At 36.1% G+C, this 18,395-nt stretch overlaps 1 protein-coding gene across 5 annotated transcripts in view; it reads right to left on the bottom strand.

Annotated features, from left to right (window-relative positions):
• The window catches only part of Rev3l (REV3 like, DNA directed polymerase zeta catalytic subunit), a 135,692-nt gene that overhangs the window by 85,949 nt on the left and 31,348 nt on the right, over window positions 1-18,395 (bottom strand). For all 5 annotated transcript variants that reach the window (XM_055615881.1, XM_055615880.1, XM_055615883.1 and 2 more), the window contains exons 2-3: window positions 7,276-7,465; window positions 1,219-1,293 (exon numbers count right to left, since the gene is read on the bottom strand). In XM_055615881.1, the coding sequence (XP_055471856.1) occupies window positions 1,219-1,293; window positions 7,276-7,465 (265 nt within the window). The remainder of the gene's footprint in view (window positions 1-1,218; window positions 1,294-7,275; window positions 7,466-18,395) is intronic.

Raw genomic sequence — 18,395 nt, forward strand, 5'->3', positions numbered from 1 at the left:
CATGGTATACATAGAGAAGCAAGCAAGCAAGCAAGCATGTGTGCGCATACACACACATACACTAAATAAATTAGAGCATTATAATATTGAGAGAAACTGATTTTAATAAAGAAAAAATATGACAGTTTACTTTTTTTACCACTGAGTATGAGAGAGATGATAAGAACCCCAAGAATTTATCTTTTGTATTCCATGGATACAAGAAAAGTGAACAGAGGAGAACAGATACAAAAACCCTTTCTTTGTATAGGTGTCTACTCTGGGCAATTATTTTAGTATTTAATAGGAGCCACTTTGGGTAAGGTCAGGTGTGGGCTATAAAAAACTAGTGTTTACTGTGCATAGAAGAAATTAAGTACTGGAATCAGGGCTTTCTCTCTATATATACACACATATATAGAGAGTGTGTGTTTGTGTGTTTGTGTGTGTATATGTATGTATATGTAAGGTACTCAGTGTAATTCAGAGCAAACTTTGTGTCCTTGGTTGCTGTATTTGTTGTATCTCTTATAGTTCCTTAACTTACTGTAGCAACACATTCAATTTAAATCTTACCAAATGGTTAACTTTTGGAACTCAGTACTAACTAGCTGAGAAGCTCTCCTGAATAAGACAAAACCAAGCATTCACCTTGAAGGCCATTTATATTTTATTTGTTATCATGTGCATTTAAATCTTCTGAGTTTACAATATGAATTTATGAATGTATTTGTTTCATTCCTGTTTTCAATAACATGAGTTTAGAATAACTGAAAAAATAAACTAGGTGTAGTAGACTAATTAAAAGCAAAACAAAACCCCCAAAAAATTCAAAATATGAAGCAGGTAGTAAGGAGTCAATAAGAAGCCTTCTCACTACAGTCTTAATTCCACAAATTTCTCCTTATTTTGAAATTAAAGGGTTATCTTGTTTTTAGTTTTGAACATATGGACTGGCCACTAACATTATATCACACAGTTATCACCTCTCCTTATGTAATTCAACAAACTCATCACATCTGAGACAGAAAAGTAGGCAGGGGCCATAAACGAGCTACCTTTGAGATACACTTCATACAACCTAAGCAGTGGCTCCCTTTCTATTCACATATATGGACATTTTACACTCTCTACTACAATGGTATTATAAATTACAAAGCCTTTCTTTTATTGTCTTCTTTTTATTACTATAATATTTAAGTCATGTTTATTCATATTTGGTTTCATTTATCTTTGTACCTTTTCACCATTGCAGGATTGTAAAGATAGATCTTCATAAAGTGTCTTTCCTTCTCATGATAACCATAAAAAGGCCTGAAATATAAGAAAAATATATTACAAAATATTTCAGTAATTCAGAGAATAAATAATACAACTTATTGTCCTAATTAAGCTCAGCTGGCCCAATTCAGTCTTCTAACATTTAATATTATCCAAACACATCAAAAAGTATTCAAGAGCTTTCAACTGAAGCTGTTAAGAGACTTAGATATGGAGAAACACCAAAACATTTCTAAAAGACTTTATGTCACGGGAGGTGAGCTTTTTTGAAGTTTCAAAAGCCCACAACAAGCCCACTCTTGACCCCCCCCACCCAATCAAACTCTTTTATGAGTTGTCATGGTCATGGTGTTTTATCACAGTAATAGGAAGGTAACTAATATCTATTAAGCAATGACTCCAGACACAGAAGAACAGCTTTACAAGTGTGTTGGTTCAGTCTGCTGAGGTTCCCACAACATTCCCTGTTTAATTTGGCTTGGCCTACTTGAGAATCCCAGGGAATCAACCAGGCAAAATCCAGTGATTCTCCTGTGGCCAAGAAGTAGTAAACAGCCTATTCTTAGAAGTTTGGTCCCATACATGCACTCTTAACTCTTGGAAAATAGCTGGATAGACCTTTCTAGGAAGGTCATTCTTCGGGTCCAGTGAAGTCGTGGATGTAGCTCTCAGTGTTGACAGTTACACTCACCTCTGTGCAGCCCTTAAACACTGACAAGCATCTTTAAGCAGGCATGCTATACTCAGGTGGAAGAATGAGTGGCCCAGCCTCATCTTGACTTAGAACATTTTGCCTTTATACCACAACCTAGCTAGGACCAACCTAAGAAAACTACTTTCTGGCTAGCAGTGTAATTCCACAACTACTGCAGGCTCAGAAACTGCAGATATTGCTAATGCTGATTACAACTGAGAAAGATGAATATGTACATACAAACTTGTCTCACGAGGAAAACGAATCAGCATGGCACATCCAATCAAAAACGATAGTAGATCTCTTACTACCAAAGTCACCCCACAAACTGGCACAGGGAACTAACTAACCTACCAGATATACAAATATCAACATGACGAAGCATGAAAACTAAAAATATAATATGGTGATTATGAAAAAGAACAGTAATTGCTAATAAGAGAACAAAGAAAAATGCATTAATAAGTTGGCAAAAAATTCAAGAGAATGAATTTTCTGAAAAACTTAGTACAATATTAAGGAAAAACAGAAAATAAACCTAGAAAGATAATTCAAGACATAACTGTGAAATTCATGAAGGAAAGATCATAAAAAAGAATTCACTAAAAATCTTAATAAAAGGTAAAAACATAATGAATGAAGTTAATGATCTAGTTCATTGAGAACTTCAACGGTAGAACTGAACGTGTAGAAGGTAGAAAAGACATGAAGATAGGTCTTTTGCAATAACATAGCCAGATTCGAAACAAAAATGTTGAAAATTAATGAATTCCATTAAGCAGGTAAACATTCACTCCATGAGATTTCAGAGAAGAGGGAAAAGGCATTAAAAATAATCTAGCCAACAAAACAAGTAACTGAAAATGTTTTAACTGGCCGGGCAATTGCTGAGGTTGAAGGCAAGAGGGTCAGGAGTTCACAGTAGAGCAGTCTGCATGACATGGGTATTCACATCCAGAAAGTTCGAAGGATTTCTGAGAAATTTTATAAAGTGCATCTTTCTGAGGAACATTATAGTCAAAATTCTCAAAACTCAAAGACAACGTCAAAAAGCTGAAATAAGGAAAGTATTACATTATTGGAATAAAGGCAGAAGTCCTAGCAGGACTAGTATCTCTAAAGAGCAATAGGACTGACTAATAGATTTACTTGAACTTGGAGCCAGGCCGACAGCCAGAAAGTCCCCAAAGAACCCCCCTCCAAAAACACATCTTTCCCCCTCAAAATACTGGAGTTATTTTGTCATTATCACTCACTATTCTTTTGCCCCTGGCCATTCTAAACCACTTTAGGCTGCCTAATTTGATCGCTCCTCAAGTATTCCCTTGCTTGCTATCTCCTCAGCCTGGAAAGTTCTGCTCTGGGCTTTTGCATAGCTTCTTCATTCAGATGTCAGCTTAACTCACCTCCCTCAGAACTGTATTCTCTTGATTATCTCTCCCTGCCTTTCACCTTTTACTTTTAAGATTTACTTATTTTACATATATGTGAGTGTGCTACAAATGTGCCTGGTGCCCAGTGAGGCCAGAAGTGTCAGGTTGGATGTCCTGAAACTGAAGTTCTATGTCAGTTAGCCACATGTATTGGGTGCTAGGATATGAACCCTGGTCCTTTGCAAGAGCAATAAATGCTCTTAAGCACTGAACCAACTCATCCCACTTCTATCATTTTATAAATAACACTCACTACTTCTTCCTATATGTGTGTGTGTAGCATGTATGCTCACATATATACACACATGTGAAGTATGTGCATGTGTACACACACATACACACTGCTTCTATAATTTGCTGCTGTTTCCATGAAAAGATAAAAGATGTACGGTGCTGAGGTGGCTATTCTTGGGCGTCAACTTAGCTACATATGGAGTTAACTAAAAACCCAAGCAGCTGTGCATATCTGTGAGGGACTTTTCCTGACTGGACTACTGGAGGCAGAAGGAGCCCTACAGCTACAGGACATGAAAGGAAGAAGATTTTTGCATGCTGGCCCTGAGTCTCACTGGCAAGTACATATATGCTGCTGCTGAGGCAATTCCTTCAGCCTACTTCTTCAGGATTTCAATACACATCAAAGACCAGTGGAGACAGCCAGGCTTAACAATTATTGGATTCTTGGACTATTTGTTGGGAAACAGCCATTGTTGGACTAAGAGGACCACAGCCTGTAAGCCACTCTAATAAATTGCATATATATATATATATTCGTTCTATCGACTGTTCCCCTAGGAAGCGTTGATTAGTATAGATGGGATTTCATTTTCTTACTGGTAAATTTCAGCTTTTTCCTACTATTGTGTTATTTTTTCATTTACACAAATACAACTCTCAGGAGATAGGTCATCTTTACCCAAATAAAAGAGAAGAAAATGTACATTTATGTACTCATATTATCTTTGCTTTGTCTTGGTTTTGTTAACAATATTTAATGCTTTTTTTCAATTTGTCTCAATGTCAGACACTAAGTAAATCTTTAACTATTAAATCAAAATTATTTGAAAATCTGTGATTCTGGTTTCATATATATTCCCCCAAAATATAGCCTAGAAATTCTACACATTGTCTATTTGTTTTAGGCAAAAACAATTGTGAATAATTTTATCTCACTTAGTTGGAGAGTAAGAAAGATCTGTACAGGTGAGCATCATCCAAATTGCAGTATGAAAGAGAGAGAGACAGAGACAGAGACAGAAGGTGATTTTCTCCCCTCTTCCCAGAACTGGGATATAACTATGCCCTCTCCCCCTACTCTTACTGACTACAGCTTCAAGCTGTGATGTTGACTCTGTTTCTTGACTGGTACCAACAGCTTGCAAGGCCTCAGGCCTTGCCTGGATTTGACAATTATACCATCAGCCCTCCTGGTTCTGAGGCTTCTCAGAGTTGGGCTGGCTACCAACATCTAGGGGGTTTGGATTTCAGCATACAGACTGACTACTACTGCAGCTTCTTGGCCTCTAGAACCACATGACACAATCCCTAACAAACTCTTTCAATACCTGAACCTGTACTCTTAAACAGTTAAATCTGTATTTTATTCTTGTCTCTCTTTTAACTAATACAGTGCTCAACACTGTCAAAAGGTACTGGTATGTACTAATAAACAAGGAAACATGGTTAAGATAGTAGAGAAACAAAATTAAGAGCAAAAATTAAAATAATTCAAGTTGTGTTAAGTGCTAATGTAAACAAGGAATGGGCTCCCATAGAATAATGATGATCATTACACTGTCTCACTTAGAGGTGAGGTAGTCATGCTTGTACAAAGGACTCGGGTGGGAAACAGTCTGGTACACACAAGAACTGAGAGCAAAGATCAGTGTTTCTAGACGGAACAGAGTAAACTGGTGGTAAATAGAGGTCAGGTCGTGTAGCTTTGGTTAAACATTTAAATGTTTTTCCATGAATGCGATGAAAGGTTTTAAAACGATCCAATTACACCAATTACATTATAAGAAGAGTGTTTTTACTAATTTGGAATCAGAAAATAGAAAAAAAGAATTCAATTAAAAACTATTATCCAAAGGAAAGTGTAGATTAAGATGTAAAAAAAGCAGACAAATTTAAAGCCCATATGCTAATTGTACAGAGATATAAACCCGAAATATCACGGCCTCCAGATCTTTCCTCCATTGTGCTCAACCAATACTGACTCAAAATTCTGAGCAACACAAAACATCCTGTTGTCATCCCTGACATATCTCACAACTCTCAACCACCTGAAGAGCACGTCTTAACATAAACCTCAGCATATCTCCAGAAGCTGATCCCTTTGCTCTACTCCCCTGCTACTCCTCTAGCTGAAGCCACCATACTTTATTACCTAGACTGATGAAACAGTCATATTGTGCTTCTTGCTTTTCTAGCCATGTCTTCCTACAATCTTTGTTTCCCTACATTTGTTTCCCTCGTTTCCCAACGAGGGTTGCTAAAGAATCCTCGTAAGTTTAAGTCAGACCCTGGCTGCTCATTATCACGCAATGGCTCAGAAGAAAACTCAGAGTTCATAGGATAGCCTCCTATAATAATTCTCAATTTTGAGTATGCATCAAAATTGATAGAAAAGCTTATTAAAATACAGATTGTTGGTCTCTAATCAACAGTTTCTCATTTAGTAGGTCCATGCTGAGGCTCAATCAAGTTATCAGGCCTGCTAGTTTAAGCTCTTTGAAAAAGTAGCCTATGGAAAGCCCTGGATTGTTCAGGTACAATCCTCATCCTTAATAGATCTGAGAACCACAGTCTACAACTGTCAAATCAAATAGAACTAATGCTGGAGATACTAGAAATCAAAGTATGAGAATTGTACCTTGAAAATTATTGGTCCATATAATCTTCTTCTCATACTTATCTACCTATTCTCTTTTTTTGTCATTCTCTCCTTACATGATCTTCTTCAGACAACTGGACTCTATTTCCTCATTCCCTTACTTCCATCTTATTCTTTTAATTTTTACATCTTTTAATTTGATAGTTAATGCCACTGCTCTTGTCATGAGACCCTTTCTGAGCACCCAGTCTAGGACTGTACAGGTCTTGTATTCGTATAATGTTTTCCATCTTCTTTCCTTCTATGCCAATTGCCATGTAACAAATAAATCTATCTCGTGTAATGTGTACCAGTTGTTACCTTTTTCTCATTATTGGAATATAACCTTTATGGAACTTAATAGTTTATATCTTGAATGCCATCCAAAGGTGCATGAGTTAAAGGCACTACTGAGAAAGTCCCTTTAAAAGGCGTAGTCTAGTGGGAGGTCTTTAAGTCACTGGGAGCATGTCCTGAAAGGGATTTATGGAAGCAGTTACTTCCTTCTCCTTTCCTATGTTTTTCTGGCCTATGGCAAGTAGTTTGCTCAGCTACATGTTCCTGTAATGATATAGTCTCTTGACACAGGCCCAAAGCAATCACACCAATGGCCCATGGACTAAAAGTGGAATCTAATAAAATGTGAGCCAAATCAAGTATTTTCTCTTTATAAATTGAATGTCTCAGGTGTTTTGGTACAGCGACAAGAAGCAGAGCAACATACCAAGGACCTACAACAGTATATACAGAGACAAGGTCCTATAGAGTAAATAGAAATCACACGAATTTCTCCAGTTCTAGGAAGCAGAGCAGAGAAAAGGCTAAAACAAAAACAACTGGTAGCCATTTATTTTTCATTCCAGTAAAGCTTCAAAAAATATTCACCATAGCTCCATTATTACAAAAGCAAAACAAATATGAACAAAATAAATTTCATTTGAGTGTTTTCCTATAATTAAAATAACAAAGGAAATACAGAGAGGCAAAATTATAAGATATTGTCATATACTTACATTCCTGATACTAATGACACTTTGAACACATGCTGAGCAGTGGAAGATGGATTGCCTAAAGCCACATTAAGTGCTCTGTCGATACTGAGTGCCATCTGAGAAAGATAGCTTTCTGGCTGCTGTCCATAACCATCGTATGGCACATAGAGGTAAGGAAAGATGCCATGTAGATGAAGACATGTCTTCTGACCTAAAATATAACACATCATAAAGTTTAGTCTTGAGGTACATGCAACAATGTAACATTCAGAATGCAAATCATTCAAATGTTCTAATGGCAATATAGCTTATGTAAGGTAGCAGAAGAAAATTAGTCCATAGCTACCTGCATTAACCATATTTTACAATAAAACATTTGTAAGCCTTTTGTAATCATGAGCACTGTGGTATACAATCTGACTGGTTTTGTGTACCCCACTGAATCATAGTATTGTAAACGCTTACAAAATTCATTGACATTTACTAAAAATCATTGTTTTCAACTGAGAGGTTTCCCTAAGATAGAGATAGCTCTTGGAGAAAAATATAGAAAAAGGAGTTCTTGTGTATGAAATTTTGCTAGTGGGAACAGGAAGGGAAGTAATGATAAAGTTTTGCTATTAGGAAGGAAAAAACCAACTTATCGATGTATGTAATAGAAGTGGACTTCTGCATATTTAAAATTCCAATTTGATGGAATGGTATTACAGGGAGATACATTGTGATAGGGGAGGGGACCCAAAAGTAAAAAACAACAAGAATGCACATTTTTCAGATGTAAAAAAACAGTCCTGACTCACCAGCACATTACCTAGACACAACCATGATACAGAAAGAAATGAGGGCTGGAGAGATGGCTCAGAACTTACTGCTCTGCAAGTGGTGCACATAAATTCAGACAGGCTCTCGTGAATACACATAAATAAAAACTAGGTCTTTATTAAAAAGAAAGAAAAACTAGTAAGACTCAGAAGAAGAAAAAGAAAAAAAAAAGAAAAGAAAAGAAAAACAGCCACAAAAACAAAAGCCATGGGCTGGAGAGATGGCTCAGAGGTTAAGAGCACTGCCTGCTCTTCCAGAGATCCTGAGTTCAATTCCCAGCACCCACATGGTGGCTCACAACCATCTATGATAAGATCTAGTGTCTTCTTCTGGAGTGTAAGTGTATATGCAGATAGAGCATTGTATACATAATAAATAAATAAAATAAAAAAGCCATGACAAGGTTAAGTAACAACAGAAATGAAAAGCAGAGGTGCCATTACTTTCCTGAGTCTGGCAGGGCTTATGGAGTGGCTTCTATCCTCAGAGCACTGGCCTTAGCTCCTCTTGAGTACATGTCATTTGTCTGACTCAAACAGGAAGAACAGCAGTGATGGAAGAAGATATCCATATTTCTCATGCTGCCATTCACTACTATTGAGCTATTTCTGTCAGAAAAAAAAATCTCCAAGCTTCTATCCATTACCCTTTCCTCACTTTGATCACTTGGCCTTTTCTTTTGGTAGAAGTGGCTATTTTATTGAACATTATTTCCCGTTTCTGTCTTATATTTACATAAATCATACAGAAAATATTTTGGACATTTTATTATATAAATAACATTGGTCACCACCACCATAACCCACCAAGGTAGGTTACGTCCCCATCTGACCTAAACTACCAACCTTGGGAACAGAGTCTCTTTATGTAGCCCTAAATGTCCTGGGAGTCACAGAGATCCAACCTGTCTCTGCCTCCCAAGTGCTGGGATTTGATTACTGGTTTGCAATACCAAATCACCCCTCTTATTTTTCAGGTATTGTAAAACAGAAACAACATCTACAAGTGGTTACATAAAGCCCAGAACTACTAGAAAGGTCAGTTTTACAGTGGATAAGATCTAGAACTCCTAGGCCACAGCATTCTGATTATTCCTTTAGTGCTGGGACCAGACCTCACTACCTAGGGATGCACGTGTGTGAGGCGAGTCCGCCATTACTGCTCTATATCTTGGCTATCAGTTGAAGCATGCTGACCTGAACTACCAACCTTCTTTTTTGAAAATTTAGAAACTAAATTTAGAAACTAAACTGCACTAGAAATTTAGTTTCTATTTGGACCAGCAGTTACAAAACTTAATTTCAGAGGAATAAAGAAATCATTTTAAATTAAAAGCAAATTATGAAGTAAATTCATTGCTAAATAAAACTACTTCCTAAAATTAGTTTAAAATTCAAATAAAGAAAATTCTAGTTATGGGTAGGTCTTAAGAAAAGATATCCTTTAAGTTGACAAATAAATTTAGGACCAGTGATTTAAGAATCACTAGTAATGTCCCATAAGCAACTGCAAGGACTTAATATGTTTTTTTTTTCATGATCAATGTATCTTAATGGAATTTTGGTTAAAATGCTTAAGAGAAACAATTACAAATGTGACCTCCATTAATAATGCGTCTTTAAAAACAACTGTACACCACTTCTCACATTTTCTGCTCAGTAGGAGTCAGGGAAGTTATTTTTCTATTCACAAGCTTTGGAATTACAAAATGTAAGAATATATGACTTAGGGAGAAAATCAGCAACTATGTAGAAGGCATCAGGTTAAACGTTTTAAATCTATTTCTGTCTAAAACTAAGAAACAACTTTGCCAACTAGGCAGTGGTTCTCAACCTTCCTAAGACTGTGACCTGTAATACAATTACTCATGTTTTAGTGAGCTCCTAACCATAAAATTACTTTCATTGCTACTTCCTAAGTGTAATTTTGCTACTGTCATGAACTGCAATGTAAGTATCTGATATACAGGGTATCTGATATGTGGCCCTCAAAGGGGTTGTGACCCACAGCTCGAGACCTGCTGGTCTAAGGCTTATGATTTTTAGTAACTGAAGGTGGATTTGAAAGTAGAATGACAGATCTGAAACCTACCATCATCTTTTTAGTCAACATTAAGTAAACCCTCAATTTCTAAAAAAATTAATGTTGGATTTCATAATCTTTAACTTCTAAATTCTTGTTTTGTATTAAAATTGCTGTTTCCTTGACTTGTTTGATGACAAATTCTTTGGGACCCAACAGAAACTATTTATGTTCAAGAGAGCACAGTAATTTCAGGTCTCATGTACAAAATACATGCAATGTTATGTTTACTAAATATTTGCAAAATAAAAGAATTCTCAACAAAACAGAATAATTACTTAAGGAAAAAAGAATGAAGTAAAAGCTTGAATATATCTGAAGAAAGAAAAATCCATAAAAACAGTGTCTATCTATAATATAGGGAAAAATGGGCATATGAGTCTGGTAAGAATTGCAGTTTATTTAACTTCATATTCTGAATACTTCTGGTCCCATTCACAGCCATACCGACTGCATCAACACAGACCTGCCTTTCTCTGGTCCCTAGGGATGGCTTGGTGCCTCACACATACCTTTTTCCTGCAAAAACACCTACCCATGAATTTCTGGCACAATACTAACAATTTTAATACAGAATGAGTATCACAGAAAGAAAATGAAGAGAAATAAAACAAGAAACTCAAAAGTTAAAGAGACTGCACAAAATGAATAAGCAAACCAACAGTTCTTACTGTAAAATCTGTAATTCCATAATAGCTTTTTTTTTTTAATCTTTACAAGGTAGGACCATTTCTGTCACCTTAGAACAGCTCTACCTCATATAAGTGTGTGGGACTACAGAGCTGCAAAGTCTTAAGAGAGATAAACTATTATACTTCATTAGTCAGGACGGGGCTCAGCTGAGAGGAAGCACTCTAAGACATGTACAGGTGGATAACTGGGACTACAGAGAGTGGCAGCCTAGAGCCTTCCCTTCAGTTGGAAACCGCTACATCCACTAAAAGACTTTACACAGAGAGCATGCTTTTAAGAATGTTTGTAAAATTAATAAAAACCAAAGTATTTTAATCTAATAAATGATTCTGAATTCTTGAAGACTTAGGGTATTAGCTATTTCTAGGTGACATATGGATCTAATGAAACATTTATTTCCTTGTCTCCAAAAATTTTATTAGGGTATAGTTTATAATAAATATGTAACAATTTAAAGCCTATGTTTTGATATATATATATTAAGATGATTAAATAAGGCTAATTAATACATGTATCACCTTGCACACTTATTTTGTGCTAAGAATTTTAGTATCACTTAAAAGAAAACCTAGTATCAACAAATTTTAAATTTTTTTCACAAAAGCTGGGACAAAAGAGGAGGGGAAGTGGGCAGAAAGTTCTACTCCTAGCCAAGAATCTATTCACAATTGATAGCTGTTGGCTGAGAGAGGAAGAATCAGTTTTCTTCACTGGAATATCAACCATACTCTAAGGCAGGCCTCACACTCTGGAGTAAGTGGTCAATACGAATCCAACCCCATGTATTTTGTGGTTTTGCTGTTGTTTTGTTTTGAGGGAAAGAAAAAACAGTTGGGTTTGTAACATGGAGGGAGTGGAGGGGTGCTGAGGGTGATCTGGGAGGAGTTGGGGAAATACATTATATGATATTCTCAAACAAGTAAAAACATTTTTAAAAGCTTGGAGAAAACCTGGTTCAAAGCCTTTTTTTAAAAAAAAAATAGCTGTTCAATCATTAACTGTATTAGGATAACTAACTATGCAAAGATCTAAGAACAGAAACTAGAAGAATCAGCCAGCAAAATTACTAGGGAAACAAAACAACAAACAAATACAAACAGTGAAGGTGTGGAAATTTTGACTTAAAAATTACTGGTTGAAAATGTCTAGTTTTTAAAGAAAATACTACAAATAGAAAAATATGGGCTTATAGACAGGGAGTAAGGGACCCCAGAATTTGGCCTGGGATAGAGAAATCCTCCAGTCCCAAAACAGATACCTAGCCATTCTTGCATTTTATTAACTAGTCCCTGCCGGTTCTGCCTGCAGAGCTGGCTGCCAGAGGAATCACCTACAATTAGGGAGAGGTGGAACTCTCTAACTTCCAGGGAAGGCAAAGAGGCTGAAGGTTGAGATGGTACCTAATGTCCAATGATACAAATCAGGCCTGTGGCTGCAGTGGTGGTGGCACATGCCTTTGATCTCAGCACTCAGGAGGCAGAGATAGGCAGCTCTCCATGGGTTCAAGGCCACCCTGGTCTACAAATTGAGTTACAGGACAGCCAAGGATACACAGAGAAACCCTGTCTTGAAAACAACAACACCACCAAAAAAAAAACCCAAAAAACAAAAAAACAAACAAACAAAACACCCCAGAATATCAGGCTTATGTATTGACACAGTAGCAAAAGCTCAAAAAGGCCTGGGTTTGAAGAACTTCTGGAGTGTTGAATATAAAGAAGTTCCTCAGGGAAGAGACATGGAAACTCTGCCCTGCTCCCTTTCTCTGCTTATTTCTTTAATCTGTCTATTCACTTGTACCTTTGTAAAATTCTTTGTAACAGACAAAGTGTTTCTCTGAGTTCTGTCAGGACCTCTAGCAAATTAATGAACATAAGGAGAGAAGGTCGTGGGAACCTCACTTTACAGCTCGTCAGAAGCACTTGTGAGTGGCATGCAAGAGTGGTGGCCCCTTGTACTAGACCCTGAGCGTACAGGATCTAATTCTGTCTCCAGGTACACTGTTCAAAAACTGAGCAGTTTGTCTTGCCATTGACTAGTAAAAGAAATAGTGGACTTGAAAAAAAAAAAAAAAAGATAAATTAAGATTCTCAAACCTGAGGGAATAAAAGAAATAAATTTTAAAAATGAAGTTTCAGAGATTTTTGGAATACCATTAAGTATAACACTGGAAACACAATTTGAGTCTCAGAATGAGGTAATAGAAAGAAGAAGTAGGAAAAATATTTGAAATAATGACAACAAATTTCTAAATTAAAAATCTGAGCATCAAAAAACTTGGTAAATGTAATGTAAGATAAACTCAAAGAAAGCCACATGTGAACATAGAAAAATCAAACTGCCAAAAGACAAAACAGTATTTTAAAGCAGCAAAAGAAAAACATGTCATCACATACAAAATCACTTCAGTGAGACTATAGATAGTGTATTTAAAAACCATGGGTCTAAAAGGCACTGAGAGGACAGTTATCAAAGGAAAAGAAAAAACATCATCCAAGAATCCAGTATAGCAAAATCACCCTTTACAAAGCTGGACAGTTGGAGTATGTTTTATGTTTGTGTGTATTTGCGTGCGGAGGGATGACAGTCCTTGATAAGCAAAATGAGATAATTCATTAGGAGCCAACCTACACTAAAACACACACACACACACACACACACACACGGCATGTTTTATTTCAGGCTGCAATGAAAATAAGCAATAACTGAAAGCCTCACAAACAAAGAGCAAGGATAAAAGTAACTACACAGATAATAGCAAAGTCAAGAAAAATATACTTGACGCTATTTTATTCTATGTTACTTAAGAACATAAAGCCATGATTATAAAATCATACTAAGGGGTTAGAAGGTAGAAAAATGTACTTTGTATGATGATAACAGCACAAAGAAAGAAAAGAATAGACTCATAGTTGAGCAGTTATACAGTAAAACTACATGGGAATTAAGCCAAATAATTCCACTGTAAGATTACGGGTAGGTATAATTACCACAGAGAAAATAATCTTAAAAACTGCATAGAAAACAATAAGGGAAATAAAAGAACATACTAAAAACCCACTTATTTAACATAAAAGGCAGTTATGGAGGTACAAAGAGACATAAAACAAGAAACAAACTACCAAATGAGAGATGTAAATATACAGAATTATGATGGCAGCGTCAGACAGGCTGTATTTCAGTTTAGGCCTCTCCACTCCATGGCTGTGATATTTAATCTCGATTGCCAACTTGACAGGATCTAGTATCATCTGAGAGACAAACTTTTGAAGGTGGATTTTAACTGAGGTGAGAAGACCACCTCAATGTGAGCACTATTGCACCAGCTGGGGCTCACAGAGAACAACAGTAAGAAAGTAAACTGAGAGTCAGTGTCTGTTAGAGCTTCCCCACTATGAACACAGCATGACCAGCTGTTTTCCAGGCCTGCCACTGTGCCTTCCTGTGAGCCAAAATGAACCTTGGAATGCCTTGGGAGAGGACTTGCAACTGAACCCGCTGAAAACTTGTCTTACTCTTATCTCATATTTTTATAATTTCTTTCAAGTGCTAACAATGAAAATATTTATAATGTCCTCGTAACTTCCTCTTTTTGTAAGGGTATTAGTATGAAGTGAATTAAGGTCCCTGTTTCTAGATTGAACAACTGCAACAGAAAAGTCTATTACAAATTCTCTTTAATATATCAGAAAGTTGTTGAAATAATACCTAAAAGCTCATTTAATTTAAAATAATTGTATACAAAAGAAATCAGTAATTACCTTGACTTTTAGTAACTATAAAGCTCAATTTGCATACTGCCAAAAAGCCCTACAGTGTGATAAGCCACTTTTTGTAAAGCCTGTTCTTAAAATAAATAAATAAATAAATTAAACAGCTAACAGCAGTTTCAAGATTTAATCCCTAAGAAAATGCATACTTCAGAATAAATGTCACTAAAAGAACTAGTATTTGTTAACCTTAGGTAAAAATAAAATTCTAGCTTGTGAAACAAACATTTTGTTGAGATGTTTCGGTCAGGACAATCATAAACATGAATTTTTGTGGTTTTTCAATCTAAAGATAAATAACTAAACTCAAAAGAAAATATCATTCGGGTTATGATTGAAAATTCAGCTGGGAGGTGATGGCACATGCCTTTAATCTCAGCACTCAGGGAGGCAGAGGCAGGAAGATCTCTGTGAGTTCCACACTAGCCTTGTCTACAAAGTGAGTCCAGGACAGCCAAGGCCACACAGAGAAACCCTGTCTCAAAACAAAACAAAACAAAACAATCATCTTAGACACTTCAAACAATGGTAATAAGAAATCAAGAAAAGACTAATCTAGTTAAGTTTGTTTCTGTAAATGTCTGAGTTTTCAGGGCTAGAGAGATAGCTCAGTGGGAAAGAGTACTTTGCCTCTTGCAGAGGTCCTGTGAGCTAATTCCCAGCACCCATATGGAAGTTCACAACTGTCTGTAACTCCAGTTCCAGCGGACCCTCGCAGGCACCAGGCACATATGTGGTACAGTCATACATACATGTAAAATAGCCATACATATAAAATAATACAAATAATTTTTTTTAAAAATAAAAAAGTTAGATTTCTTTCAAAAACAGAATACCAAGGGCAATCAACGTCATCTGTAAATCTAGTGAATTGTTCATATATTCTATATGGTAGCTGAATACTAAAAGACCTTAAATTTATATTTCTACAAGAAATTAAAAAGAGCCCATAGGATGGCAGGGAAAAATATTGTATCTAATAAGTGATTTGTATCTAGAATGAAAACCTTTATTAACTCAGTAATAAAAAGAGACAACCTTATTTTAAGGTGTGTTTTCTAGTTTAAAACTTAAATGTCCCCCAAATATCACGTTTGAGGTGAGGTCCTCAACCTATGGCGCTGCTGGAAGGTGACAAAAATCCTTGAGGTCGAACCTGGTGGAAGGAGTTAGGTCGCTGGATGCATGTCCTCCAAAGGAATGGGATCCCAGTCCCTCCTCTTCTCTGGGCTTCCTGGATGCCATGAGGTAAGCTATTGTGTGTGTCCTCATCACACATACACAGGCAGTGGTGCCAAGCAACCGTTAGGAACTGAACTCAGGGCCTCTAGAAGAGCAGCCAGTGCTTTTAACCACTGAAAACATCTCTCCAGGCCCCAAAATAGATAAAATTTTTGAAGCAGAAAAAGAGATTAATATGGCTCAGTGGTGCCATGCACCTTCTGAACTGGGAGCCAGAATGCATCTAGACTGCTTGAAAATAAATTCCTTGCATTTTTTTCTAAGAATGAAAAAAATGAATAGTATATTGAGTAGTAGATCTAAATAAACATTTTCCAAAAAGGATGTGTGAGTGGACAACAAGCACATGAAAAGATGTTCAACACTAGCATCCATCAGTAAAACGCAAGCCAAACCCACAGAGACTACTACTTCACTATCCACCAGCAGGGTTAAAACAAGACAATTAGAAAATAAGGTGTTAGAAACTAGAAATCTCACACTGTCTGTCTATACAAAAAAAAAAAAAACATGTATATACATATTCATATCAACATTGTAATAATCAAAAAGTAGGAACAATTTCACTTGCCCATCAGCTAACAAAAGATCAACATAATGTAAAATACCCCCTCAAATCAGTGTTGTTCACTGATTAAAAAAAAAAAAAAAAAAGAAGAAAAGTGCAGATATATGATACCATATAAATGAACCTTAAATAAAGCCAGGCACAAAAAACAAAAACACAAAAACAAAACAAAACAAAAACTATGTATCATATAATTCCACTTATAAGAAATATCGAGAACAATTTTTTAGATTTATTTATTTATGTAATGTATGCAAGTGCTCTATTTGCATGTGTGCCTGCATGACAGGAGAGGGCATGAGATCCCATTACAGATGGTTGTGAGCCTCCATGTGGGTGGTGGAAATTCACTCAGGACCTGTGGAAGAGCAGCCAGTACTCTTAACCGCTGTTACCATCTCTCCAGCCTGCAAAATAGACACTTTTTTTTAGCCCGAAAGAGATTAATGTGGCTCATGCCCAGGGAGCATGAGTAACTGCTGCTGGTACAGAGAATTCTGAGTGATAAAAATGTTCTAGAATGTAGTGCTGGTTGCCTAACTCTGAAAGCATCAGATATTATGGACTTGAACAGATGAGGCGAGTCATATAGTACATGAAGTATAGCTTAAGAAAGCTATTAAAATACTTTTAAATCTATCTATCTATATAAGAATAAATCTTTATTAGAATAAATGTTTAAATCTCTATGAGAATGTTTAAATCTATCCATATTGTTTAGTAGAGCCTCTAACTTTGAAAATGCCATTAGGATAGATGTATTTAGCAAAACTATTGAACTTATAACAGAAATTATTAATAAGTGGGGAAAAATAATCATTAGCCACTAAAGCCAGTTATAAATCTTTATTTCTATTTAGAGAGATATTAAATGTAGTACTGTTATAAACCTTAGATCACTTTATATTTTGACAATTTATATAGTCAATCACCATTAAATAACAAAAAGTTAAAGATCAAGAATTACCATTGTGAGAAAGTTTCCCAAGACAAGAAAAATTAAATTACTCTGAGTAATTAATAGTTACTCTGTCAAAAAAAAAAATCTACTAAACATGAATAGTCACTGAGAAGACTAAATAAATAATAAATTATAAAAATTTACAGAATAAGTGTTAGGCAGAAATATACTACCCACAGCTGCTAAATACAATGCGCATGGGATGATGAAGGCCAACACCTTTAAAGTTTCTTTCTGTGTTTGTTTGTTTGTTTGTTTGTTTAAGGAGAGGCTGTCCATATTTTTGGTTGTGATCCTAAAGTCAAGAGTATACATTTACAACTAGTTTAATGCACCTTTGGCCATTACACTGTTTTGCAAGTGGTGCAGACACCCACTGACAGTATTCTAAGTCCTTCTCTCCCGTCCCTGTAACAATGCTGCCATTCGCTTCATTCTCGATAAAAATCCCTGACTGCACCACTGCCTTTGTTGTTTGGAAAAAAAAAAAATCTATCACCTAAGAAGAGGGAAATGAAAAGTGGGTATGCTGATTCATACCCATAACCCCAGCAATAGATTGGCTAGGGCAGGAGGACTGTGAGAACAAGCATAACAATTTTCATTCCCCTCCTCTTTCCCTCGCTTCCTAACCATGTCTTCTACGTCATCTAGGTAGTTCAGATGGCCTGGAACTGCCAATCTTGCCTCAGCCTCTCAAGTGCTGGTGCTTGCCACCAAACTTGGCACAATTTCTAATTTCTTTTTTTAACTAAATTGAATCCTAAACTGAATCATCTAATAGAATTTCTCTCTCTGGAAATATGATGCTTTAGGTTCATCTTGTACTTTGTCTACCCTAGATACAGAATAAGTGATTTCCTTAGAGACACTGTTCCCTTTTTTTAAAAATTGGATAATGTTTAGAAATCAGAATCTAGAAATGGTATAATTCCAACACTAAAAAGGTAGAGGCAGGAGAAGCAGATGTTTAAGAATTCCCCGTTGGCTACATAGTAAGTTT

Source organism: Psammomys obesus, unplaced genomic scaffold (assembly GCF_907164565.1).
Source record: "Psammomys obesus unplaced genomic scaffold, mPsaObe1.curated_primary_1811, whole genome shotgun sequence".
Taxonomy (NCBI): Eukaryota; Metazoa; Chordata; class Mammalia; order Rodentia; family Muridae; genus Psammomys; species Psammomys obesus.